General features: G+C 43.5%; 2 protein-coding genes across 5 annotated transcripts in view; one reads left to right on the top strand and one right to left on the bottom strand.

Annotated features, from left to right (window-relative positions):
• Positions 1 to 3,001: 3,001 nt before the first annotated feature.
• SLC19A1 (solute carrier family 19 member 1) lies at positions 3,002 to 13,150 on the top strand. 2 transcript variants are annotated; one of them, XM_072121557.1, is made up of 7 exons: positions 3,002 to 3,166; positions 4,718 to 4,765; positions 5,196 to 5,458; positions 8,349 to 9,102; positions 10,941 to 11,133; positions 11,229 to 11,370; positions 12,287 to 13,150. In XM_072121557.1, exons 3-7 carry the CDS (start codon positions 5,210 to 5,212, stop codon positions 12,461 to 12,463), a joined length of 1,515 nt encoding a protein of 504 aa, XP_071977658.1. In that variant the 5' UTR covers positions 3,002 to 3,166; positions 4,718 to 4,765; positions 5,196 to 5,209; the 3' UTR covers positions 12,464 to 13,150. The 2 variants fall into 2 exon arrangements, with proteins under 2 accessions (XP_071977658.1, XP_071977657.1); XM_072121556.1 differs by lacking the exon at positions 4,718 to 4,765.
• A 7,559-nt stretch (positions 13,151 to 20,709) lies between these two features.
• COL18A1 (collagen type XVIII alpha 1 chain) overlaps positions 20,710 to 27,948 on the bottom strand; it is a 117,240-nt gene continuing 110,001 nt past the window's right edge. For all 3 annotated transcript variants that reach the window (XM_072121560.1, XM_072121558.1, XM_072121559.1), the window contains 9 exons: positions 27,047 to 27,136; positions 26,805 to 26,958; positions 26,540 to 26,613; positions 26,119 to 26,247; positions 25,653 to 25,688; positions 24,507 to 24,734; positions 24,231 to 24,428; positions 23,845 to 23,960; positions 20,710 to 22,785 (listed from right to left, as the gene is read on the bottom strand). In XM_072121560.1, coding sequence (XP_071977661.1) covers positions 22,572 to 22,785; positions 23,845 to 23,960; positions 24,231 to 24,428; positions 24,507 to 24,734; positions 25,653 to 25,688; positions 26,119 to 26,247; positions 26,540 to 26,613; positions 26,805 to 26,958; positions 27,047 to 27,136 — 1,239 coding nt within the window. In that variant the 3' untranslated portion in view covers positions 20,710 to 22,571. The remainder of the gene's footprint in view (positions 22,786 to 23,844; positions 23,961 to 24,230; positions 24,429 to 24,506; positions 24,735 to 25,652; positions 25,689 to 26,118; positions 26,248 to 26,539; positions 26,614 to 26,804; positions 26,959 to 27,046; positions 27,137 to 27,948) is intronic.

The raw sequence follows: 27,948 nt of genomic DNA on the forward strand, positions 1-27,948 counted from the left end.
AGGATCTAACAAAACCCCTAGACAGGAAGGGGCAAGGTCTCTTAGGCCCAGGCTCTCACCACATGAGCAGCTCTTCGGCCCAGGCTCTCACAAAATGAGCAGCTATTAGGCCCAGGCTTTCACCACATGAGCAGCTCTTAGGCCCCAACTCCTGACAGAGGAGCACGTCTTGGAATCCAGCACTCCTAGAGAGCACACCTTGAAGATTGTCAGTGACCAGAGAGATAGTGTGACGCACACCTTCAGTGCTACACACAGAACACCCAGGACAAAGCTGCAGTTTCCATATCTGGACACAGCTACATCCCAGCCTGCACCTGCTACCAGGCTGGTGAATCTACTCCTGAGGATCACTCTCCATGACCACTCCAATAATCCGGAATCTCAAACAATCCAGCATCTATAACAAGACAATTTGGCTTGTTGCCTGCAGTTGTTCTAATTAAGAACTGTGAGTTATTTTGCACAACGTTACCTCTGTTTTCTCACTGGATACAGCTGTAACACCAAGGGCCCCACCTCGATTACCCAGGGACTCATACTACAGACACCAAAGGGGTTGTCCCAGGGAGAACCAGTACCTCAGCCTCTCCCTCCATCTTTCTTGCACACACCACCTGCTGGAGACCTGCCAGGCTTTAGGACAGCCCTTCGGTCCCCATACCAAGCACAGTGACATCAGCGTGCCTAGGCCGCAACCGCCAGCCACTCCGGTATTCTGGGCCCCGGCTGCCTCCAGGCCCCAAGAAAAGGCTAGGCCCTGGTGGGGGATGTTGTACAAGGGAGCCACAATATGTGAGGGGACAGGAAAGTCACAATATGTGAGGGGACAGGGGAGCCACAATATGTGAGAGGACAGGGGAGCCACAATATGTGAGAGGACAGGGGATCAACAATATGTGAGGGGAAAGGGGGCCACAATATGTGAGGGGACAGGGAAGCCACAATATGTGAGAGGACAGGGGAGCCACAATATGTGAGAGGACAGGGGATCAACAATATGTGAGGGGACAGGGGGCCACAATATGTGAGGGGACAGGGGAGCCACAATATGTGAGGGGACAGGGAAACCCCAATATGGAGGGGGACAGGGGGCCACAATATGTGAGAGAACAGGGAAACCACTTTATGGGAGAAAACAGGGGAGCCACAATATGTGAGAGGACAGAGGAGCCACAATATGTAAGAGGTCAAGGGAACCACAATATGTGAGGGGACAGAGGGGCAACACAATGTGAGGGGACAAGGAGTTACAATATGTGAGGGGACAGGGAAGCCACAATATATGAGAGGACAGGGGAAACACAATATGTGAGAGGACAGGGGAGCCACAATATGTGAGAGGACGGAGGAGCCACAATATGTGAGAAGACAGGGAAGCCACAATATGTGAGAAGACAGGGAAGCCACAATATGTGAGAAGACAGGGAAGCCACAATATGTGAGAAGACAGGGAAGCCACAATATGTGAGAGGACAGGGGAGCCACAATATTTGAGAGGACCGAGAAAACACAATATGTGAGAGGACAGGGGAGCCACAATATGGGCCAGGGCAGTGATGGCTAACCTATGGCACTGGTGCCAGAGGTGGCACTCGGAGCCCTTTCTGTGGGCACTCAAGCCATCACCAGAGATGACTCCAGGTATCTTCCTGCAGTCCCAGACAGCCCAGGACTTTCTGTACACAGAGCTATTTTAAAGTGACAGCTCTACCTGGGACTATGTTCTGCTTTATTGGTGTCCTCAGGGGCTGGTATCAATGAAAACGGTGACAGAGAAGGGAGTATAAATCACAAATTAAATTTCTGTGTTGGCACTTTGTGATAAATAAGTGGGTCTTTGTTGTAGTTTGGGCACTCGGTCTCTAAAAGTTTTGCCATCACTGGACCAGGGGAACCACAATATGTGAGGAGACAGGGAGCCACAATATGTGAGAGGAGAGGGGAGCCACTTTATGAGGACACAAGGCCACAATATGAGAAGGATGGTGGTTTGGAGACACAAATGAGGGGGTGTAGGACATAGGTCACAAGATGAGTTGGAGTGGAGGGGTGGGGGGTAGGAGAACAGAAAGTGTTATGGAAATATCCCTATCTCAGTGATGTGTGGGTCCAAATCATTGTATAGTACGAGCTGCTTGGTGAACCACTCAGACCTTCACATGTTTGAGAGAATTCCAATTTATTTAGGTAGCAGACAGTTTTTATAGGTTCTTGGGACAAAGGAACCTACTGAGCATGCTCACATTCCAGTAGCCTTTACAGGATGTATCTGAAAGATGATCTGTGTACGCGGGGGATGGTACTATGCATAGAGATCTTTGTATAGATACATGGTAGGAGAACAAAATAAAAAGGGGATTCTATTCCCTCACAAAAGTGAGTGCATTTTAAGTTTGGCGAGGTAAATAAAAGTTGGGAAAAAAGTAAAGGGTGGATAAAATTAAAGAGGGGGTTATACTTAGCGCTAATACTGTATGAAAAGGGCTTAATCATACAGCAAACACCCACCACAACATGAAGAACTCTATTACAGTGATGGGTCGCTCGTGAACGAGCCGGCACTTGCGCGTGAACGACATGAGCCGCCTCACTATACCCCGCCCATAAACGGCTCACCACGCCCCCTTTAACACGATAATATCAGGTAAAAAGTTGAGATGTGCGGGGCGCCTGAATGACCTGCGGCTCCCTATTATATATTTAATAGGGAGCCGTTTAGGGGCCAGGAGAGCCGGTTATTCTTAGTAAGCGGAGCCTCATGAGCCAGCTCACTAAGAAGAGCCGGAATTCCCATCTCTACTGTATTAAAGTGCATGAGAAAGAAAGGTTGAGAATGACTGACATATATGTATGTGTGTCAGCATTACAGGTGCTGCCATCTTGTGTCACACATGACACTCTGCACAGCGCGGGATGTAATGCTTCCTCGGAGCGGCTAGAGGGCGCTCGGCGTCCCGATTACGTATTTGTTTGCCAGGCAGCGAGGCATGCTGGGAAATGTAGTCAAATGCGGCATGCCGGGAAATGTAGTCTCACTGTGTATCGGACTGATTGAGAGTGTGTTAGAAGGGACATTGTAAGCGTGTGTGTGACAGGGCAGGAGACTGCATGCTGTCACTGAGCCGGGCGCTGCCGCACTGACAGGACCGGCAGCTGTTCACAGGTAACGGCATATTGTAGCTGTGTGAACTGGGGTGAGGGCTGGAAGAAACCGCAGGATGCCTGTGTGCAGGAAACGCAGTGTGCCAGGCTGTGCCTGCTGGTGTGTTATGCCATGTGGATGCCCAGGCAAAGTGGGTAAGATACAGGTGCCATGTGGGTCCCAGACAGGAGGGAGAAGTCACATGATGCAACTTTGTTGCGGTTTTCAGAAGTAAAGTCACATGATGGATCCGATTGTTGAGATGTTATGACCCTGTTCATACAGGAACTTATGTCACCCTAATTGTGAGATATTACCCATGTGTATTGCAGATTTGGGGGCTGGAGGGACTTGTGTTTTTGTGGCTGGGGCGCTGATTATGATGTCCTGTAGAGTAGACTTATCCGCATCTATGGCGTTTTACATGTAACTTACGGGCACTGGGTATCCCAGGCATTAAATCACCGTAGGTGATGTACGACGCCACCCTATAGGGCAGTGACATGGCAGCTGCTGACATATAATCGTCAACAGGGAGCAATAACTCATCATCATCACTTTTTTTACATTTATTTATTTATTTAACATCAAAACTTGTCAAAAACCAGAAAAGTTTTGTTGTCAATGTAGATCTATTGTCACCTGCTTCTTTTGGGGCAAACTGTGGTCGATGTTGAGGCAATTTTGTAAATATATATCACTAATAAACATTTCTTGATGGAAAAGAGAATGAATCTGCAAATCTTATTATGACATAAATATTGCAGTCTCCACAGTGTAACATTAGGGGCAATTTCATTCTCTCGGTCACTATAAATTCTAACGGCAACCTGTCCCCAAATCCCTAAGGTAGGATTAAGAAATATCATTTCTGGAATTCCCTCTTTTATGACATCTCACCTGTTTAGCCATAAAAAAAATCATGTGATAATGAGCAGAGAAGAGTCAAATTTTGCCTGAGATGAGTAAAGTTTGGAGGCTGAAGGGGAGTCACTTCAGACGGCCTTTAGAACCTTAGTAGAACCTAGAACCGTAATCCGGGCTTGTGATTCTGGGATCTGATTGGTTGCCATGGGCAACTAGAAATATTCTGACTTTCAGACATCTTGATAAATCTGCCCCATAGTGTTATTCTATCTGCCGGAAACATGTGACAGGTCAGGAGGAACTGAGCAGATTTCTACACGTTGGGCCACATTTACTAAAGCCCAGTTGGCGAATTGTATCTCACGCTTTATGCTAAAACTTTTTTGGTGCACTATGTTGGGGCAGTGCAGAGTGCGCCAGATTCATGCAGAACGTGCGCCAGAAATCATGACTATGGCGCCCTCTGCCCTATTCACAGGCAAACTGCACATAGTACAGACTGCACTGTTTTTGATAAATGTGGCCCAGTACACTTATGCAGGCAGTGTGTTGTAGAGCAGCAGGAGCTGAACAGGTCATACATAGTGCAGGTAGCACGGTATAGAACAGGAGCAGCTTAGCTAATTCTACATCATGTCCTATCTGCAGGCTGCATGTTATAGAGAAGCAGTAGCTTAATAGAAAAATGTTTTTTTTCTGTTCCAGTTCATCTAAGTCCACCCTTCGTTCTATGTACAGAAAGCATAATAACTGGTAAGAAGCTAAAAGCTGTGCCAAAAAGAAGTCTACATGTAAAGCTGAAGTTACTATATTCAAGCTCCTTCTGCTCTATAACATGCTGTCAACCCGTAGGATACTATATACAAGCTACTCCTGCTCTATAACATGCTTCCCGCAGATTACACTGAATTTTGGAGATGACAGTGAATCTTTACTGCATTGTTTTAGGTCATTTATACTAATATCTTTGTTTTTTTGGGGTTTTTTGTTCTGGCGGAACTTGTTATAATGGAGCAGTAGAGTCCAAGTGATGATGATGGTGCTGTCCTCTAAGTCTTCTCCTCTCTGCATGTGTCTCCTGGGTCCTCCTATCCGCTGTACTGATATCTTGTTAATCATCTGATATGATCTTTCCCTCAATCTTCCTGTGATAACACATGTAATAATATTTCTCATTGTACAGGGTAAACTCTAAAGATGGATCCAGATCATGAAAAGAATGGGAAGCTAGAACCTCCGGAGGAAGAAGGAGAGGAAACTGCGACTCCTGTAGAAGAGGCGCCATCACCCTCTGAGGTCCCACCAGCACCTACAGAGGAACTGAAAGGATGGAAGTTCCTGCTCTTTTACCTGTGCTTTTATGGCTTCATGACTCAGCTGCGGCCGGGAGAAAGCTTCATAACCCCTTTCCTCCTCAGTCCAGAAAGGAATTTTACCAAAGAGCAGGTAATAATAATAATAATGCTCTTTAAATGGCGCCATCATATTCCACAGTGCTGTACAGATCATGGGGGACATACAATCATCAGACATTACAGAGCAATAATATGGTCAGATGAAACAATGCGAGCGAGGGCCCTGATCACAAGAGCTTACAATCTTATGTATCCATTCATTTACTACATGTAGCTACATCAGACATATAAGAATGTATGCTGGATTCTGCTTCTAGTGACTACAGTTGTAACAAGGAAATAAACAAATAAGTGCTTGTGCTCATGTGAATAAACCTTATACACAGCGCTGTACTACATGACACCCGCTGTTTCTGTGTTGCATTGCTGGTGGAGACACGGGGCCATAGGGGTCGTGGCTCCTGCTGGTGCTGTGTTGCTGAATGAGGTCACCATGAAGAGGTTAATGGGTTTATCTCGAGTTCCATTTGTTAATGTAACCTAGTGGCAATAGATCATTGTATAATGTGTAGTAGTATAGTGTATAGTATAGTGGATGTGTAGGCCGGATCATTCTCTCTCCAAATGTTGTCAAACCTTTTCCATGTATAATGTTATAGTTGGCCCTTTTAGCACTTTTTCCCACTTTCAGTAGCTGTAAGCTATATATACTTTTATACATCAGGGAGTGAAATGTGTACATACCAAAGTGGCCTGGAGTGAACCTCACCTGAACTGCAAGTCAAGTACCTGGTGTGAACCTAGTTAATAAAGTTTGCTTAGCTGACATAGGGTTTCTCTAGGGGGTGCAATGGCTGACTTGCACCAAAATATGCCACTTTTTCATGCCCCTTTCCGACACAAGGGAATGATGAATTGCCCCTAAAGGAAACGTACCATCTTGGATCTACCTATTAAGGTAGATCCTGTGGTAGGTTCAGCTAATAAATGCCATCGTAGCCCTTTTTAGGGTTAATCCTTTAGTGGCCGCTGTTTTTGGAAAAGTTTTATTGCCCTAATATGCAAATTTGTGAAAGAGGCTACTGGGGCATGTAGTAGCCTCTTTCACAAATTTGCGTATTAGGCAATAAAACCCTAAAAAGGGCTATGATGGCATTTAATAGGTAGATCCCAGATGGTAGATTTCCTTTAAAGGGGTTGTTCACTTTCAACAACTAATTCATATTGTTTGTGTAATGAAAAGTTCTACAATTTTCCAATATACTTTCTATTGTTTTCTAGATCTCTGCTTGCTGTCATTCTGTAGGAAGCTTCTATGTTTACTTCCTGTGGATAGAAAATCTGTTCAAGGTCATGTGATGTCACACAGGTGCACGGCTCCTTTATATCACACGACTTTGTCGTGCGCCTGTGTGACATCACATGACCGGGGGCCGGTATTTATCCACAGGCTCCTATAGAATGACAGCAAGCAGAGATCTAGAACTTTTCCTTGCACAAACAATATCAATTCACTGAAAGTGGACAATCCCTTTAATAGCTTTAGTTGTATGATATTCAGTGGCAGGATTCTCTGGTCATTGCATTGCGTTTTTGTGTAACTTATCAGTAATACTTGGCCAAATATTTTTAAAGAAAACAGACCTTTGATCAGGAGTGATCACCTAGTGATACATGGAAGCCCCTAATCCCTTCCTAGTTTACACATACATGGGGAGGTCTGATTGTAGCCTGCGCTCTGTGATATATAATGATTCATCATTTTCCTCCTGTAATAAACCAGGTTCAGAGTCGGACATAGGGATTTTCACACTTGTGTTACTTATTGAGGAATGTAGTAAGAAGCAAACTGCTGCGAAAGCATGTGAACTTTAACCTTTGTCCAATCCTTAAACCCAGACTACAGTCATCTCTCCACAGGCTTATAAGGTTAAGTCTCAGGGCTAGCTATTTGTTAAAGGGGACCTGCCAAATAACAGAAATAAGGTTTTATCAAAGCAATTCTACCTTTAGACTGAGTACAAATGTAGCGAAATTTGTATCACCGTATGCAGTGGATCTTCATCTGTAGGATATCACTTGCACTTCCAAATCCACCTGAGATATTCTAACGTTCATCATCCAAGGGTTATCTGGGATTAGGGGTTGTTATATGTGGGTCCCTCTGGGGTATAATAATAACAGAGAGCATATACTCACCCGTTTCCAGTTCAGTGCAGCATCATTTGTTTATACACAGAGGATCAGCGGTGACGTAGCATCTACAGCTATAGCAGCAGTTGCATGCTTTAGTGGATGTGGGCACTCTTGATGTGACCGCTGTATATATACAGCGGTTGGTGGTGATTGGCGATGGCGCTTTTTAAAACCTACTCCTCAGGAATCCATTGCTTTTAAAGGGGTTTTCCTGTGGAACAAGGATAGGGCCTAACTTGCTGATCGGTGGGGGTCTCAGTGATGAGACCCACACGGATCATGAGAGGGGGGGGGGGGGCAATGTACTTCAGTCGAACCCCTAGTTGCTCCCCAAGATAAGTGGAGCAGACAGCTGCCCCATTCATAAGCTTGGAGCTGACTGAGATTGCCGAGCTCCATATTACATACTACTACATACTACAATATCCGTCCGCTCCATAGAGATGAATGGTAGCAACAAGGGCGTCCGACTGGATTACATTGGACCCCTCTTTCTAGGGGTCCCATCAACCTTCTTAACAGAACTACTACAAAAAAAAGACATAGCCTATGAGTCCAGTGTATGCATGAGGAGGACACACTTTTCTATAAATTGTGTGTGATGTAGTGGAATTTAAAGGGAATTTTATGTATCGTGTGAAATAATATGGAAGACCCATATAGCGTCTGGCCTAATTTCGTAGCTCTGTATTTTTTTCGGCTTTATATTCTTTAAATACAATTGTGATTTGTCCACATATAGACTGTATGACCACTTACCTGCTTGGTTCCTCATATCTTTCTAGGTTACAAATGAAATCACTCCGGTGCTGAGCTACTCGTACATGGCGGTGCTGGTGCCGGTTTTCCTTCTGACGGATTATCTGCGTTACAAGCCGGTGCTGATCCTGCAGAGCCTCAGTCACATCTCTGTGTGGATACTGCTCATCTTTGGGACCGATGTCATTGCCATGCAGTTTATGGAGTTCTTCTACGGCATCACCATGGCGGCCCGTGTGGCCTACTCCTCATACATTTTCTCCCTGGTTTCTCCTGCCAGGTATCAGAGGGCCGCTGGGTATTCCCGATCTTCTGTGCTTATGGGGGTTTTCTTAAGCTCTGTGTTAGGACAGCTCTGTGTCACCGTGGCTGGTGTCCCCTTTATAATGCTGAACTACATCTCGCTGGGATTCATGATATTTGGACTGATTCTTACTCTTTTTCTGAAACGTCCTAAGAAGAGTCTCTTTTTCAACAAAAGAGTTTCTAAACAAGAAAATGGGGTTCACCAGTCCGAGATACAAAAGATAAATCCCGAGGCCAAAGCGGACGGATTGTGCGGCGGCTGGAAAAACTCTGTATTTGTCCGCATGCTTCTAGAGCTCAAAGGAACCGTACGTCATCCCAGGCTACGGATATGGTCTCTATGGTGGATCTTTAATTCCGCAGGGTATTACCTAATGTTGTACTATGTGCAGATTCTATGGAATGAGATCTATCCCACCACTAACAATCGCAGGGTATACAATGGGGGCGTTGATGCCGCGTCAACACTTCTTGGTAAGATTCCTAGAGAAACCTAATGTTATTGTGGTTTGACATCTGAGAATCTTATATATTCTTTATTGTCAATCCCATGATGCTTCAGCACAGCACCGCATGATCAGCTCTATACAAAATAATTTCTTCTAGCTGTAAGTGTATTATTATATGAATCTATGATTCCATCAGTACACAGTCAGGGAGACTGAACTCCGAAGTCCTAATTGATATCATGCGTTACTTGTTATGGGTGACGCCTTAATCTCCTGTATAGATACCTACGCTTTCTAAATGGGGATCCTATGACCTGTTCTTTCAGCCAAGCAGAGTATAGATTTCTGGCCTTCCCCACCAATGAGTCTATTGGAGAGGGACAAAATAGCTGAGGAGGCAACTTCACCCATTTTTGAGCCAGAGAACGGCTCACATGCATGGCCACTTTTTCACTTTGCTTGAACGTGGTAGAGATTCTGTGGACTGATATCTGGTGCACTCAGGATCTGCAGTTGGTTAATGATCTTCCTTGATGTTGACTTAATCTAAAAGGGAAGAAATGTCTTATTGCTTGATTTCCGAGCATTCGGATCCTCCATATTTACAACATTACCACTTATTATGCAAACAAACTGTATTGCAAATAAAAACAAATTGAGAACTTCCGAAAGTGCTGATTTAAAATACAGGCAGTCCCCGGGTTACATACAAGATAGGGTCTGTAGGTTTGTTCTTAAGTTGAATTTGTATGTAAGTCAGAACTGTATATTTTATAATTGTAGCCTCAGCCAGAACTTTTTTGGTCTCTGTGACAATTGGATTTTAAAAATGTTGGGTTGTCATAAGAATCAGGGTTAACACTAAAGCATCATTACAGACTCCTCTAACTGTTACAGCTGTTTATTGTAGCCTAGGACTAAAGTAGAATAAATTACCAACATCCAGAGGTCCGTTTGTAACTAGGGGTCGTATGTAAGTCGAGTGTTCTTAAGTAGGGGACTGCCTGTATATACACTGGAGATCAAAATTAGTAAGCAATTTATTTTCTTCTGAAATCATGTAATCTCCTTTGATCAACATTTGATGGATTTTGTGTAAGGGGAACACCCTGCCACTAGAACAGTGTTGTACAACCTCGGCCACAGGACATCACTAGTCTCTCACACTGTTCTGGTGGGATTTTGGTCCACTCTTCCAGTTTCTTCCACAGTTCTGTGTTGGGCATGGAAAGAACCAAATGTTGTTGAAGAAGGTTCTGATACAAACTTGCATTTACTCTACCATGCAGCTGTATTGGAGGTCCAACTCTTGCTGCAGAAAATATTCCCCAAACCATGACACTTCCTCCATCACCTTTCACTGACCTACTTACGCACATTGGGCCACATTTATTAAAACATTTACGCCAGTTTTTTTTATGACTTTGCACTGAAAAGAACGTGCAAACTGCTTGTAGATTTATTGTCAAGTGTCTGCGACAAACAATTAGGATATTGTTCTCTAATTCTGATCTCCATCGTATATATTTAATCTGCATCATGTTCTGACACTAATAATTCTGCATATTGTTATACAGTGAACTCTGTATTAATTAAGCTCCCCCTAGTGGTGGCACAATGTTACTCTATAAACTAATCCTAAAATTTGAATAATTCAGAATTGATTCCATATACCTTAATAATGGTCAATTGGCTTAAAATCCGCTACCCCACAAATGTTATATGCATTTAGAGCCATTTATAATATTTGTTGGCTATATTTTACATAGGTCCGTCCATAGTGGTATCTTGTATGAGGGCAGCGCAGGTGGTAATGGCTTCTTTTACTGAGGCCTTCAGTGCTAATAATGTTCTGTTCTCCAGGAGCCATCACCTCTTTTACCGCTGGATATGTTAAGATCCGCTGGAGTCTGTGGTCAGAGCTGGTGATCGGGGTGGTCACAGCTTTCCAGGCAGGGCTTCTTATACTCATGAACACCACCTCAAACATCTGGATATGCTACGTGGCTTATATACTTTTCCGCAGTTCTTACCAGTTCCTGGTTCCCATTGCCATGTAAGTAACTCATAAGATTTCTCTTCAATTTTTCTACTTGTGTTCTATGATCTCGGAAATTGTGCATATTATTTTAATAAAAATGTTTTTTTCAGTTTCCAGATTGCTAGCTCCATGTCCAAAGAACTTTGCGCACTGGTGTTTGGAATTAACACTTTCTTTGCTACGATACTGAAAACTATAATCACCATTATTATTGCTGACAAGAGAGGCTTAGCGCTTTCTGTGCACCCACAGGTAATATACGGAAACTTCATAATAAAGCCCTTTACGCACGGCCATTGTTTCAATGGAGAGCACAGGGACCAATGTATTTCAATGCGCTCTTACACACAGCCACACAAGTGAGCCATCAGTCTGAGCTGTACATCCCAGAGCAGGCCCTATTCCTTCCAGAGTTTGCGGCTCAGGCATATAAGATGACCTCACGGGGCCATGGGTCTGTTGTTGGCAGCCCTCATGTACAGGTAGGAGTCCTAAAACCACAGCAAGCATTTATCTCCCCGTAATGGTGGGTGCAAGCCAACACTGAGGAGCGGCCGTCCTTTTACAGCAGCATACATATACATGGTGGAGTATTTTTACCACATTCTCCTTTTGAACAACCCCAATAATGGAAATCTACCATCAGAATCAAAGATGATAAACCAGGGACACTCGCTCATTGAACCAGGCACAGTGACCGTGGTAATCTTCTTATATTTGTTATCCATGACCTCCTTCCTTCTAACATAAAATTTTAGAATTATGCTCCTTGTGATGTTACCAGAGACCCTCTGTACTGCGGCTTCACAGGTTGTTGCACTGTCGCCTCCAACACCCTCAATTCCCTCAGCATTTCCATCTGCCTGCTTAAATCTTGCAGTGGGAGGAGGAAAGTGCTCCTGCACAGTGTAATAGCCTTTGAAGAATCAACATAGAGGGGCTCGGGTAGCAATCCCAAAGCCAGTAGTATCATTTTAAAAGTTGATTTAGGAAAGAAAGAGGCCATGGATAGGAAGAATAGCGCAGTCACGGTGTCTGGATCTTTGAGGAAGTGATTTTAATGAAAGATTTTGTTTAAAGCTTAATCCTTCATGTGAAATCCTTGCTATTCATTACATAAGTTGTTTTGTTGTCTCACACTGTTTTTTTTTTCCTTTCTGTTTTCCAGTTCTATGTGTATTTTGGCTACTTCACAATTTTGGCAGTGGTGTATCTGGCAGCTGCTGCCTGGGTTATCATCAGATACAAAAAAGAGGATCACGCAGAAGAAAACGAAGCGAACAAACCACAAGCCGCCGAGCAGAAGGTGGTGACAGATAAATCCACCGCCGAGTCACACGCATGATTGGTGTCTAGATGTAGGTGAAGCGTGTGCCAATATTAGCAGGTAGCGAGCGGTGGCCGGGGCTGCTGCAGATAGGAGCAGATCTAGCTGTGCTAGTAGGTAGGTACACGCTGTAAGTACATGCTGTGAGATCTCGCCCAGTACGAGCGCTGCCTGTAAACAAGGCGGCTTTGAGTCTTGGAAGAATGAATTGGTTTCACTGAGGCTAAAGAGTTCAACTTACGAATAAGAATCTCAGGGATTTGGCACCGTCACAATACAGAGGTTTTTTTCTAGGATGTTAATGAATTAGGTTCTTCCATTAGAAACAAATAATTCACCGGCTTTTCCCATCAGAACTGGGAGCGACTCTTCAATCACTGGAATTGGACACCATAAACCTAAACGATACAAGAAGTCCTGTTCTGATCCAGTCTCACACTGTAGTATATATACTCGGCGATGAGTAACATGAATGTGAGCAAACACTCTGGTTTGAAGGGAAGCGGGAATTCTCTATTATGTAGTGTTAGGGGCAAGAATGGGCTCACTTTAGGGGGTGTTAAGTGCACTTACCATTTTTATTACTGTTTTGTATATAATGAGTTTTGATTGGATGAATGTGGTTTTGGTAAAGATGTACTGCACGTTTTTTTGCCTAGTTGCTGTACTTTTGGACCAAAATAAACACAGAGACCCCTATCCCTTTGAGAGTATCGTGTTGTTTTAACTCTTTGCTTATTTTCAATACTGTTAAAGATTCCAGCAAAATGTTTTACCCCCCCCCCCCCCCCCCCTACATCCATTACAGAGTGATTTGCCTGCTGTCATCAGACACCACATGACTGGACGATTTCTCTATGTCTGTACTGCCAGATATCAATCCCATGATGCCTAGCACAACATCACATTGGCTGCTAGAGCCAGTACAGTATCTGCCTTCTCACTATATACTCTTACAAATTTAAGACCCCATATGTATAGAGCCAGGAGGCCAAGGTATCCTCTTCCAAATTGCAACTGCTTGACCACAGGGGGCACCATGAGGGTCACATGACATTTTACATAGTAAGAATCAGTTAAATAGGGTAAAAGTGGCTAAAATATATACATTGGTGGCACAGGGAAATAAAATCTTTCCTGGGTTTCTCCTTTTAACTCGGTGATGAGTATTAGGCCTTATCACAGTTTACTCATAAGTTCAAAACCGCAGAACAAATGTAAATCTTTATCTTCTGCCGTAATGCGGTGCAGCTCTGCAGATACATAATGATACAAACCACTGCAATGTGAATTGGTCTTTAGACTACACACAAACTAGATATCATCTAGAAAGCCAGAGTTTACCTCACATCTGTACCGTAGTTAATTTCTTTTGTTCGGTAACGGTGTCCTTTTATTTTACCTCGCACAACCAGGGGCAGATCAAGACTGCAATGTGCCCCGGGTGTGTAAATATTATAGCCCCTACAAGTCTGGAATCACTTATTTCATCTGGTACTAGAATCAGCTTCTTGGGGAATGGAGGATGCGTCACCTCTGTCTGCATCTGATTTTCAGTTTCAGGGCCTTTGGAGGACCTTCAAAGGTCCTGAAATTATTCTTATGTAAATGTGTGTTAAGAGCAGGAACAGATGTACAAGGATTTCATGGGTGAAGGTCCTTCTTGGTATAAAATTTGGTGGGTGGCCATTGGCCCCCTAGAAGGCTTAGGCCCAGGTTAATGCCCAAACCGCCTATTATAATCCACTACTGCTCATAACCTTTAAAACCTACATAATAATATGTTAATAGAAGAAATGGCATAAGGCTCTGCTAGTTCTTCTCAGTGCTGTATATGGCCAAATCACATCTAGTAGAATCCCTTGTCTGGTCTGAAGCCGGTTGCTCAAAGGGCAGTTTGGTCAGATGGGTTTGTTCACATTACCACAGTCACAGTGCCTGGATCTATGAGTAAGTGTCTTTTGGTTTATCATGCTAAATTTTGAGGGCAAATTTCCTTTAAATCCCCTGAGGGCACTGTGTGAGCTTGTACGACAAAACTTGCTTGTGGGACACAGACTTGTAAGCAAACTACTGTATATTCTAATTCAAGTGATCTTGTCTACATTGAACATCTCTCTGGCTGAATGTAAAAAGTCTGTGGGCCAATGCAAGTGTTTGATAGATTTGTGCAGATAAACTTGCAGCACACACACATCTCCCAGCCGTCCCAGGTTCGGTGGGACAGTCCATTTTTTTTTTTTACACTGTCCTGTCATCTAGGGTGGTTGGGAGCATGTCCTCGGTTGTCCCACCTTCTGATCCCCGCATGGACTCACTAGATCTGCAGAACAGGGACCAGTAGGCGGAAACAGCTCCTGCTGCCTTCACACGTCTCTGCTATGCTATGTCTCTGCATAGGGAAGGTAAGTAGCATAGCAAAATTTTTTAGCTTAACACTAAATATGACACTACAATATGAGGGAAAATGGAGAAGGATAGAAGGCCACGATGTGAGGGGAGATGGTGGAGGACAGGAGGCCACTAATGAGGGGAGATGGAAGAGGACAGGAGGCCACTAATGAGGGGAGATGGAAGAGGACAGGAGGCCACTATAGAAGGAGAGATGGAAGAGAACAGGAGGCCACAATATGAGAGGAAATGGAGGGGGACAGGTGGCCACTGTCAGGGGAGATTGAGGAGGACAGGAGGCCACTATATGAGGGGAGGTGGAAGAGGACAGGAGGCCACTATATGAGGGGAGGTGGAAGAGGACAGGAGGCCACAATATGAGTGGAAATGGAGGACTGGAGACCACGATATGAAGGGTAGAGGACAAGAGGCCACTGTCTGAGGGGAGATGAAGGTTGACAGGAGGCCACAATATGAGGGGAGGTAGAAGAGGACAGGAGGCCACAATATGAGTGGAAATGGAGGACTGGAGACCACGATTTGAAACCTCAGTGAAGTTGGCCCCCCCACCTTGTCCAAATCAAACAAAATTTGGTGTCAAACGTTTGTGCTACGTTTATGCTGGTTTGTGCAGCAGAAATTTTCGTTTGTGCCGCTATCGTTTTTAAGATATTCATGAAAGTTTTCAGAGGTCAACCAGCCCCCCCACATTACCCAAACCAAACTGGTGCCGAACAATTCTGCTACGTTTTTGCTGGTTTGTGCTGCTCAATTTTTTGTTTGTGCTGCTTTTGTGTTGAATAAATGAACAAAAAAATTAAACGTCAAAAGTTTAACTAGCCCCCCCACATTAACCGAATCAAACAAAACTGGTGTCAAACGTTAGTGCTACGTTTGTGCAGCAAAAATTTTCATTTGTGCCGCTATCATTTTTAATGTATGTTCAGGTTTTTACATAGATTAAAGGTGTTTAGGATGAACTGGTAAAAAACAAACCTAGTGACACTTCCCTGGTTTGATTACCAGGGGGAGCTAGCAAACACATTGTACTTTGGAAGAAATGAACTCTGATGACCTCTGGAAAAAAGTATGAATATACTAAAAATAGCGGCACAAACGAAATTTTTTGCTGCACAAACGTTTGACACCAATTTTGTTTGATTTGAACAAGGTGGGGGGGGGGGCAAGTTCACTCAGGTCGATATGAAGGGTAGAGGACAGGTGGCCACTGTCAGGGGAGATTGAGGAGGACAGGAGGCCACTATATGAGAGGAGGTGGAAGAGGACAGGAGGCCACTATATGAGAGGAGGTGGAAGAGGACAGGAGGCCACTATATGAGAGGAGGTGGAAGAGGACAGGAAGCCACTATATGAGTGGAGGTGGAAGAGGACAGGAGGCCACAATATGAGTGGAAATGGAGGACTGGAGACAACGATATGAAGGGTAGAGGACAAGAGGCCACTGTCTGAAGGGAGATGGAGGAGGATAGGAGGCCACAATATGAGGGGAATGGAGGACAGGAGGCCACTGTCTGAGGGGAGATGAAGGTTGACAGAAGGCCTTAAAATGAGGGGAGTTGGGGTCAGGAGGCCACAAAATGAGTTGAATGGAGGACAGGAGGCCACTGTCTAATCAGAGATGGAAGAGAACAGGAGGCCATGATGTAAGGAGGATGGAGGACAGGAGGCCACTATATGTGGTGAGATGGAGGAGGACAGGAGGCCACAATATGAGGGGAGATGGAGGAGGACAGGAGGCCACTGTCTGAGGGGAGATGAAGGTTGACAGGAGGCCACAATATGAGGGGAGGTAGAAGAGGACAGGAGGCCATGATATGAGGGGGATGGAGGACAGGAGGTCATTGTCTGATCAGAGATGGAGAACAGGAGTGCACAATGTAAGGAGGATGGAGGACAGGAGGCCACAATATGAGTAGAAATGGAGGACAGGAGGCCACTATATGAGGAGAGATGGAGGAGGACAGGAGGCCACAAAAGTGAAAGGAGGATAACATTAAAGAAGGTTATTATATGTTGCTGAATTGCATTATATGGGTTCTGTGTGGGGCAGGGGGTTGGCCATAGGAAGGGGTTTATTATACTAAGTGGGAGCCATTTAGGTCAATATTATATTATGTTAGGGGTGGGACAAGGGGCATGGCAATGGGCATGGTTTATGAAAAAGAGAGAGTTTTTCTGACTTTTTTTCTATGTACACACTAGCATGCTGATGATTCTCTTCTGAGAAATTTTTTTTATAAAGACTTTATTTATTTTCCAAGAATACAACAGTGTACAAAGGCAAACATCCGCCTCAGAGAAGTACAAGCTACAATCATGGAAATTGGGCAATCCGCAACATAGGATAATTACATCAGCCAGTGATGCAAAAACAGAGAGATAGTTACCCCACAAGAAGCACCCCCACCCCAAGGAGGAGAGCACACATTCACTCAACCATTCACACCTCACACAGACAGAGGTATTCCTCCTCCACACCCGAAGAAGTCTGGGCTGTCACCCACACATCCCAGATCGAAGAGAAACTATCCGGAGTACCTCTAGCCGTGGAAGTGAGTTTATACCGGGAGTTCCGCATTAAACAACGAGATCTATTTGGCTGACGAGAGGAGCTTAGGAGGCTTCCAATTCAGCAAAATAACCTTCCTACCATAGAACATTAGCATTCTGAACAAAGACCTCTCAAATTTAGCCTGAAGAATGCCCCCTACCAGGCACAAAAGACTGAGGGGAGCAGACACCCGGAAGACGCAGACGCTCATTGATGTAGGAATGAATGTCTATCCAATAATCCTGAATGGTGGACATTCCCAATCCATGTGAAAGAAGGTACCTGTACTCTCCCGCATCTAGAACACAAGTCTGAGGGGAGTGACGTAAACTCAAAGGGGTCAAATACACTCGATGCAGCCACTTTACCAGTATCAACTGATCCCAGGCACTAATCACTGTTGAGTGCCAGTTGTATGTAATTTCCTTAAGATGATGGTCCTCTAAATCAGGGATATCTCTTTGCCATGCTTGGAAGCTTCTCGCAGCTGGGAGTCCATCAATTGCTTATAAAAAGTTGATGTAGGTTTTCCAATGGCCTCCAAGGGCTCAATCTGTAGTTCTTCCCTCCCAAACTGGACCCCAGTGCATGGCACCATTGCAGGTATCTATAGAAGGTGGCAAGAGATAGATTAAACTCTTGACTAAGGGTTGCAAAGGTCTTGAGAATCCCATTCAGGTACAACTGAACCAGGTATTTAATCCCCCTGCACGCCCAGAACTCAAAGTCTGGCAGAGATTTCAACTTGGGTAGGAGGGAGTTACACCACAAGGGGGTAACAGGAGACCGGGCCCAATCTTCTGAGACTTGCCTCATCAAATTCAATGTGTGCTTGGAAGACGTTGGACTGGCCTTTGCGTTTAACTCGTATGCTATACTAAGAGAAGCTGAAAAAAAGAAGAAAGTAGCTCAAGAGATGTGAAATCCGACATCTCAAATCCGGACTGTAAAGGGGCAATCTGACAGGAACCTAATAGAAATCACAGTGAATGTCGTCTGTTTCAATGATCAGATGGGTTTTCACATTTTTGTGTGAAACTGGCCTGAAGCCCTATAATTCCTTGGGCTTGCAGGATTTACGAGAAGGATACTTAGTATCGCTGAATTGACCTCAGCGGGGGATAAATCATATGATGGCTGCATATCACGAGGCCCCGGCCTCCAGGAAAGTCTTATCAGGATCCACAGGACTGACTGCTGTGTCTGTTTTTCTTTCTAACCAAAGTCAGATTTAAAAAGCCAGGTAAGGTTGCGTTCACACATTCAGTTTTTTTAGTTTTTTAAACTGAACTTGTGAACTCGCCCTCAAGGACATATTCAGTCCATGAGTCAATAACAACAATGGAGCAAAAGCAGACGGATTCTCTCCATCCCTATTCATGTGTATATAGTCTTACTGTAACATTTCAGCGAGTGAAAATAGATACATAGAAGGTTTAATACTAATAATATGAAGGTTTGTGTCTTCTGGTGGACACTCAGGTAGGTGGAGCCTAAATAACAAAGTATCTGACTTCAGAGGCTCCATAAGGAATGTGGTCCCGCAGAATATGTCTCCACCCAAGTGATGTAAACTTAAGGGTATGGCTCAACAGGTAAAGTAATAAAAACAAACCTTATAAATAGAAGCTTACCTTCTGCTTAGTATGGCAGATGTTATTGTAGCATGATGTGATGTGTTGGCTTTGAAGGCTGTCTGGTTTAATCATGTAAAATCTTGGCACATCGCTGCCAGTCAGCAGATCGTTTAGTTGGCGAGATATTAAGCTTCTGTGGGTTTCATGTTCTTGATTGTTTTGGAAACTAATGCAAACCCAATTTCTTATTTTTTTTCTATATTATAGGATTTTAAAGAAATTTGGTTTGGGCCATAAACTAGCTCCTATTACACCCATTGCAAGACAAATGGTAAAGTCCATGCCCAAAAAGTCTTGTAACACATGCAGGTTATTAGATTATTTGGTCAAATATGCCAAAGGCGGTTTTCATTCTCCCAATTTTTAAGTGAATAATACTGGCACTGATCAGAGAATGGAGCAAGAACCCTAGTTTTGCACGTTGAAAGCCTTTATAAGGGTGCACCCGATACCTAGTACTTTGTAAACCTTGTAACACAAGTGCCCGGGGGAAAGGGACCTTGACCCAATTGCATATGTGATAGGGCCAAGGTCTGCCCCAGGCACTTGCAATGCATTTGTAAATGCAACGCAAGCGCCACATGTGACTGCAGCCTAAGGCTACAGACACACAGCCAGGACTTATATGGGGTTTTTTCCATTAATATGCAGAACTCCCAGAGGACTAGGGTTAGAAGGAGAAGAAAAAAAGAACATCATTATTGAAGTAAGCAAATTTGGCGCAGGGTCCAAAAGCAGAGAGACTCGGAAGCCATACCGGGGTAAGATACCAAGCTGCCTACAAGTAAGAATGTGCTTAGTTGCCCATGCTAACCAATTACAGCTCAGCTTTCATTTTAGCAGTGCTCATTAATATTTTAAAGGGGAGATGTAATTGGTTGCTGTGGACAACTAAGCACATTTTTACTTTTAGGCAGCTTGGCAAATCTCCCCCCCCTTTTTTTCCCCATGGAAAACCCCTTGAAGCTCTATTAGTTTGCTAGACTATGTATCCAAAATTATGTTAAGTGGCCATGAATATCATGAAGGATTGCTAAGACTTGTCTGTACATGTTCATGGGATACCTGTGGTTTTTCATCAGTTTTCCCAATAAAATGCTGATGCGTACTAATTCCTGATTCTTAGCCAAGTCAACTGCCCTTACTATGAGATCATCAAGTAACAAAGGTTGTTGATCGATCCCTGAGGCAGCTCAAGTAGTGAAGTTTCAGATTGCTTTAATGTTTATATTAGTTGCAACCCTCTAACTGGATCAGAACAAATTCAAGGGCAGTCTTTTGCAAAAAGTCTAATTTATACAGATATTCTGTTTGGACGGTGACTTGGCACATGCTTAATGTTGGGAAATCCTAGTCTAAATAGCTGGGGTCGTATTGGCAGCTCTTCGCCACTTGCACAATCTTGTTATAGGCAGAGAAATCTGACATTCTAAAATGATGGGTTGGGAGAAGAGTTCCATCTTATGTAGTCCCACATTATAGATAGATCTGTAGGGTCACTAACGCTTTACTTCTTACTCAACAGGCAAGACATGGTTGGGTGTGTCTGATGGTGAAGATCCAGATGAACTAAACACACACTCAAAAATCTTGTAGTAAGTCAAAAAGTGTTTGAGCAGAGTTCCCAGAATCCCCAAGTACAAATAAAACATAGACGCACAATATTAGACCTAGGAAGTATGTATAGAAGTGAATATCCACAAGTTTGATTTTTATTTTAAAATACAAGGATTACGGTAGACAACTTCCATCTGTTTCCTGTCTTAAAATATTCTAAAAGCATTTAAAAAAATAGAGATTTTTAGCACCTTTTAGACACATGAGGATTTCATATACTCTCTGGTGACTAAGCTGTAGCTAACACCCGAGTCCATTCCCAGCCGTGCACAGATTACATATGATATGTATACAGGGGAGTATGAAGCTCTGACCAGCAGACTGCAGGCTTTCCAGTGCATATGTACTGCTAACTGTACAGGTCATAAAGAATCCTATAATGTATGAGCGCCATAGAATTTACTTGTCTGTAACCATGCCGGTCTAACATCTATCAAAAAAGGTCCAATCTCCAGTACTCGGAGCTATGCCATGCTTAGGTTGCGTCCACATCTGATTAATTGAGGCTCCTTCACAGAATTCTTCAAAAGAGACCGATTGATATGATGCACCTCATTCTAGTTATTTAGGTGCCATTGGGTGACATTGTTTTCTATTTTTGGGTTCCTAGAACGGAACTGAACGGAATCATAGATGTGAACACAAGTTAACACTTGCCCAACTCCTCAACACCGATTTATGTTGGGCTTGGCCAAGCCTTGGGAAAAGGGGGGTAAGATGTTAGAATCCTTTATTTTTCCCTACATCTGCTGTCAGGGGAGAGTCAGGAGGACCCTTTACATAATCGATGGGTTCAGATGATACCCATCTATTGTGTAAGGCCAGCTTAACATAGTAAAGACTGGAGTGGAAGACTGTTCCTGGCTTGGTTCCTCCAAGATTTTCTGCCCTGTCCAAGGTTCGGGTGGTCGTATAATAATATTTCTATCATGGTCAGGCTTAAGCGTTATGCACTATCATTCTAAACTTCACTGTGTACACACCAAGCATAGCTGGGAACTTCCAGAGGTGCATGGACTATAGTATCTCCTTCCATTTGTCTCATCCAAACAAGTAAACGTGTATAACTAGATATAAAACAAATATGACTAAACATACATCCTGGATTAAAAATTACAACGGTCCCAAGTAGTAAAACATGCCCTCATCATCAGGTCGGGCAGATCAAGTACGGAGCAATCCAAAGACTACAGTGTTTACTGGGCATCTGCCACCCTAAAAACCAAGGACTGGAGGATGAACAGGAATGATTCAGTAGGTTGACTGCTTGGTAAGCACTGTAGCTCCAGTACATTTGGGTTGTCCTCTTTTTTTTTTTATTACAAGTACTCTAATAAATATAGTGGTAGTCACCAGGTATTTGTCAGAGACCGAACTAGGAAACAGACATTCACAAGAGATTAATGCAGACGTATGTGTGTGTCTGTAACTAAAAGTGGTTAAATATTACAGAATAAAATAGAGACTATTCCAAAATGTGATGTTAAGATTTGAGGCACCCATAACGCATCCTTCGCACAACTGTTTAACCATTAAAGGCTAGCTTCCTCTTCGGACGGTCTGGTTGCAAATAACCCTGAGCTCCGGGGAAGACTGGATATTCGGTAGAGGTTGGCACAACCAGAATCAATATGATCATAGTTGAAATTTCTAAATTTTGGGGGGGAATTTTAGCCTCTTTCATAACGCAAAACTAAAAGTGTGTATGTGTTGAGCCAAGGCATGGAATAGCTCAACCAGTGTATCCAGGTGATGTGGACCCATACGTAATGGGATAATAACACTGCACATTAGTGTTCAGAGAAGAGCAGCTTCCGACTCTTTGGTCTCTGGATGCAGGAAGGAATATTAGGAAGTTCATGTGCAGCTTCTGCCAGGGTCGGCACTACTTTGGCAGCTTATTGTGCTTCTATTTCTGGCCGGTGGACATGAAGCTGTTCTCAATGCACAGGACAATAAAGTTCTTGTTGCAGCTGTGAGAACGCTGCTCTAGGAGTTTGCCACTTGATAGAGATGAAGCTTGACCGGTAACTACGCTCTCATCGGTACGCCAGGTCTCACAGTAGTTCTCGGTTAGACGGCGACCTTTGGCATCTGACCCGTGCCAGACAGTCTTCTGCGGCCTAAAAGATAGACATCGAGTCAATGTAATACTTTCCTCATGTGTACGCCAATGGAAAACAAAGAAAAAAAAAGAATTGTCCATGTGCAGAATATTTATGATTCATATTTTAATAAGGTCCATTTAACAGGGACCCCACAGCCTCAATGTCTGTTCATATCGTTTAGATATGGTTTGTAGAGATGGGTCATCGATCACAGGATTTATTCTGATCGCCAATTTGGATTCTGGAAGAAAGTTCCCTCCAGAGACTAGGAAAATGGCTACTACTGCACCACATGAGGTTTTTTGCTTCCTCGGAATTCCCGCTGAGTTGCATTATAATTTTTTTTTTTTATGCTTTACAAACTATGTTATTATGATTAGTATGTCCCAACTATTTATGTTATAGGGATAACAGAGGATAGGGAATAACAAGGTGATTCGTGAAGGTCCAACCTCTGAAATCTGCATCGATCACAATGCATCTGGACAAGTGGAGGACGCGCATGTCTAAAGGAGCGGTCAATGATAGCCAAGTGCTGTGCCCAGCGAATTCTACAATTCCCATTCACCGGAATGGAGCAGCAGGAAATATGCTTGTCCTGTCACTCAACACGTCAGTGAGAACAAGATCTCTGGATCAAAGGGGTCGCATTTTTGTCATTGTGGGGCTCCAAGCAGTTGTGGATAGGGGATATCTTTAAAATATCACTAAATATTACTAATCAGTATATTTGTCCATGTAAGTGCTTGTATTCAATGGCCCACAGTTACTAATAGTAAGGCAAATTGGACTAAGAAGGTTGGAGCCCGCCATATTTATGTTGGCAAGTTTGTATGGACCGGAACCCCCTTTCTGTGCACCGGATTGTGTCGGGCCGTGCACAGCGCAGGAATGACACAATACTAGGGCAAACACTTCATAAATACTTCATCAATACAACTAGTTTGCACATGTATTTATGTGCAGTCCACACCAGAACTTAGTCGCAGACTGCATAATGAATGTGGCCCAATCATGTCCACATCTGATAAAATAACTCCAGGCAACAGATTAATATATTGTAGCTTGACCTACCAAGTGGAATCTGTGGCAACATCACGTCCATCAAACGAATAGATTCGAGCCCCAGGATTCATCTGTCCCTCAGAACCAGAAAATAGCGATTCCCAGTTGTCAAACAGTTTTTCATCCTGGAACAGAGTCACATAGCGCATGAATAGATGCCAGATTTCAATAAATGAGGATACGTTTGAATATTGAGATGAGGGTTAACCTGTAATAATAAGTCAAATCTAGGACTATGTCATTAAAAGTATGTGTACTGCTCCCTTCCTCTCTACTGGATTTCACCGAAATGTGACATTTAGTTGTAAGTAGTTTTATTGCTACTCTTCCTATGACCGTCTTAAAGTGAGTCATGATCTTTTTGTAGCCTACGTGTCTGACAGCGACATACTCACCCTAAGATTGACAATAGGCACGTTCAGTCTGTCAGCTTTACGGACTATGCTGTACAAGTCCTGCAGACGGGATGACAGGAATGCACGGAACGTCCCTTGAAGTCCAGCTTTACGTGCTTGCTCAAAGCATTGGAAGTCAACCCCACGGATGGATCGCATGCTGCCAGATAGTGGGGCGTTTAGTGCCACAAGATGTAACTGCAATCAGAAAATAAAAGATGAAGAATCTAGACGAGAAGAAGAGAAGATGTCTCCCGGAGTAGTCGCTGTACTCACTGCTGCCTGGTATTCCTGATGTGAGTGGACGGGAGGAGAATTTCTATCTGGTTCTGCGGGTCTGGGGAAGACCTGAGGTGGTGGCTGTGGTGGAGGGTACTCTGGTCTTGGAGGTTCAGGGTTATTAGGAGGTTGAGGAACATTTTCATCTTTAACCTGAAGAGATCCTGAGCCTCTGTTACCAGGATAATGAATAACAGGTGGTTGTTCTGCAGCCACTTCATTGCCCTGCAGAGATAGACACACAGTTATTAGAGGCAAGGGTAGACCTTAAGAATACAGATTATATATACCTATATGTATAGGCATGTGTGTGGAGGACTGGATCTAATCATTGGGGCACCAGTGAGTGACGTGTGGATAGATTTCCTCCTGTCCATGTTTGGTTTATATGACCTCATGTAGAGTCATAACATTTGTGAATATTATAAACCCCTTCGTATCAATCAGAAATCATACAAGCATTCTGGACATTAGGTAATGCATTACATTAGGTTCATGGATTTGTAAGCAAAAATTGGTTGGCACATTCCAGGAGTTTAGGGGTTCCATCAACACTTAGTGTACAACAGTGATTGTAGGCAAGTATAGTATATATAAACTATTTAAAAGGGTTGTCAAGTTACTTTTCTACTTTCCACAGGACAGGATTACGAGAACGAGGGTCTGGTGGCACATGCGCCCTGCTACTCTATTCATCTCTAGAGCCATATTCAGCTATCTCCATCAGTCAGTGTCGGACTGGCCCACCAGAGCATCGGAGAATTCTCTGGTGGGCCCCCAGGTTCTAACACTTTATAATGGGCCCCAAAGATTTTCATTTGGAAATGAGTGGAGTAATAATTTGATATTATGATCTATTTCATATAGGATGATTCCAATATCATACAGTAGATTATAACATCTTGTTGATGATACATCTTAAATAATATAATTTGTGTAATGGTATTTACATAGAAGGGGGGTTAACCTCTCCTCTCTCCATTGAAAATAATGCCACACGGCCGTGAATGCGACCGAGGATAGAACGTTCCGTGTGGCTATTGACATCTATGGGGACTTGCGTACGGCCCCCAGATGCTTGTGTGAATTCGGCTTTACGAAAGTCCAAGAGAACCATGCCAGCAAAAGGAATGACAAACCTACCTGTCCATTACTATTCAATGATGCATATTCACCAAGCTGCAGAACAAAAAATATGTGGTCAGTAATAGTTTCCAAAATTAGACACTTGAAACACATGGAGGATCTCTTGTCACAGGACCCTTTCAATAAAATCATGTTTAAGTTGGATAAAGATCGATATTCCATATGTCCAAGTTTAAGTCTAAATCTCTTTTGCATGCCACCATTACGAGCTCTAATGTCATTTGTTTAATCAAACACATAGCAGTATTTATATAGAGTACTGTATGTAACAAAGTTTCCTACCTTACTATCTAGATATACTATGTGCCCCTTTTTAAATGATTCAGGGGGCCACTATCTAATCCCCTGCTCTATGGGCTATTACTGTATTAGTAAAATATTGGATGTCTTGCTATCATTTGACAAATTCATGTTTATTGGATAAGTCTTTTTTTGTTTTAATATATTTAAAAAAATAACTTACAAGAATCTTTCGGAATCCGTTCCTCACTCGCACATACAGTTCGGATTGTTCCAGCACTAGTACAATGGTGCCCTCTTGGAAGGTCTGGCCCAGGTGAAGCATTGTCTGATAAGTATGCAGCACTGTAGCCTTATAGATAAAAATACAAGATTAACAATACTTATATATACACACACTTTTTTTTTACATTCTGTTACTTTATGTGCAGTAAAAAGCCAAAGCAGTCACCGAACTTCAGTTATATTCAGTTATACATTCCAAGAATAAAAAGTTGCAGATCTAGTTTTAGTTTCCTTGCTGAATGAAATAATTTGTAAGTTCATCTCAGAACACCTCTATCAGGTGCCGGTGTCCAATAACATTCCTGTAAGAAAGTTTATCCTGGGCCACAACATCTTGATGCAGTTTTAGTTCAACTTACTGTAGAATATCCTCCTGATCCTCCTGGAGGTCCGGGTGGCCCTGGAGGTCCTGGTGGTCCTGGAATGCTTAGAGCTAAAATAATAAATAAGAAAAATCTGTCCATTGTAGTGGAAAATCTAATATTCAATGGGACCCGTCTGCTACATTTTGTCCATGTGTAGTGTATTAATTGACTTGCACTAGCAACTGGTAGTAAATCAAACTAAATTGTACTCCATATTGGCTAATTCAACCAAGTTGAAAAATTGGACCACTTTTCTAACCTGGTCTGTTTGGTCCTGGATATGACTGGGGTCCAGGAGGTCCTGGTGGTCCTGGAGGTCCGGGTTGTCCCTGTCTTCCTTCATATCCCACACCAGGAGGTCCTGGAGGGCCACGTGGGCCTGGAGGACCTTGGACACTTTCACCTTTCAATCCCTGAAAATGCAAGTATTATCAGAAAAGGAACATACGACTTCCATATGTGAAGCTATATACATGATAATACTCCATATTGTCCACTTACCGGCAATCCTGGATATCCAGGGTTACCTGGAGGACCTGGAATTCCCTGTCCATGTCCACCTCCTGGTTCTCCTTTCTCTCCTTTTTCTCCCTGTAAAAACAATTCAAACATCAATTCAAACCCAGGACCCCAGTGCTGTAAGGCAGAAGTGCCACTCACTCAGCCACTGTGCCGCCCTTTTAAAATATGTGCAAAAAAATATAGAAGCAGGCCTTGGCTTGTTTCAAACTTGTTACTCAGCCTCAGGAAACATTCACATGGTCATAATAGAGGTCTATGGTACTGGGTCACGAAGTGGTGAGTGCATTTTGTCTCACTGCCCTGTGACCTGGCCAGATGACCTGTCCTATCTTTTGCCGAATCTTGAGCAAGGCCTCTTTACTTTCTATGCAGAGGGGAGGGTTAAGGAGCGCTCCCCTTCCCCTCTTCTGCACTCGGGAATGTGCGTGCCCGGACCTTCTATATTTTTTTTGCAGGTCTTTTTAAAGATTTTCTGTTAAAACTTTTTCAGCCACCGTCTCTTCTGCTGTTGTTGCCTGAGACGGCCCAGACTACAGATCTCCTTTGCATGAGACCTTCTCCATATCCACGTTTTCTAATTTTCCTGGTGCTGCTTTCCTACCTGATATTTAAGACTCTGAAAATGGGTGGAAGAGGGATGAAGCTCTTCATTTATTATATCCAACTTCTTTCACCCATGGATGTAAATGTAAAAATCATTGGGGAAGATTTACTTACCCAGTCCATTCGCAATACAGCGGCGCGTTCTCTGCGGTGGATTCGGTCCTGCCGGGATTCACTAAAGTAGTTCCTCCAACGTCCACCAGGTGGCGCTACTGCGCTGAACTCCGCTGAAATGCACTCAAGTTCACCGGCCTATTCCTAGTGAAGGTAAGTGCAAG

The sequence above is a fragment of the Engystomops pustulosus genome, chromosome 8 (assembly GCF_040894005.1).
Source record: "Engystomops pustulosus chromosome 8, aEngPut4.maternal, whole genome shotgun sequence".
NCBI classification, from domain to species: domain Eukaryota; kingdom Metazoa; phylum Chordata; class Amphibia; order Anura; family Leptodactylidae; genus Engystomops; species Engystomops pustulosus.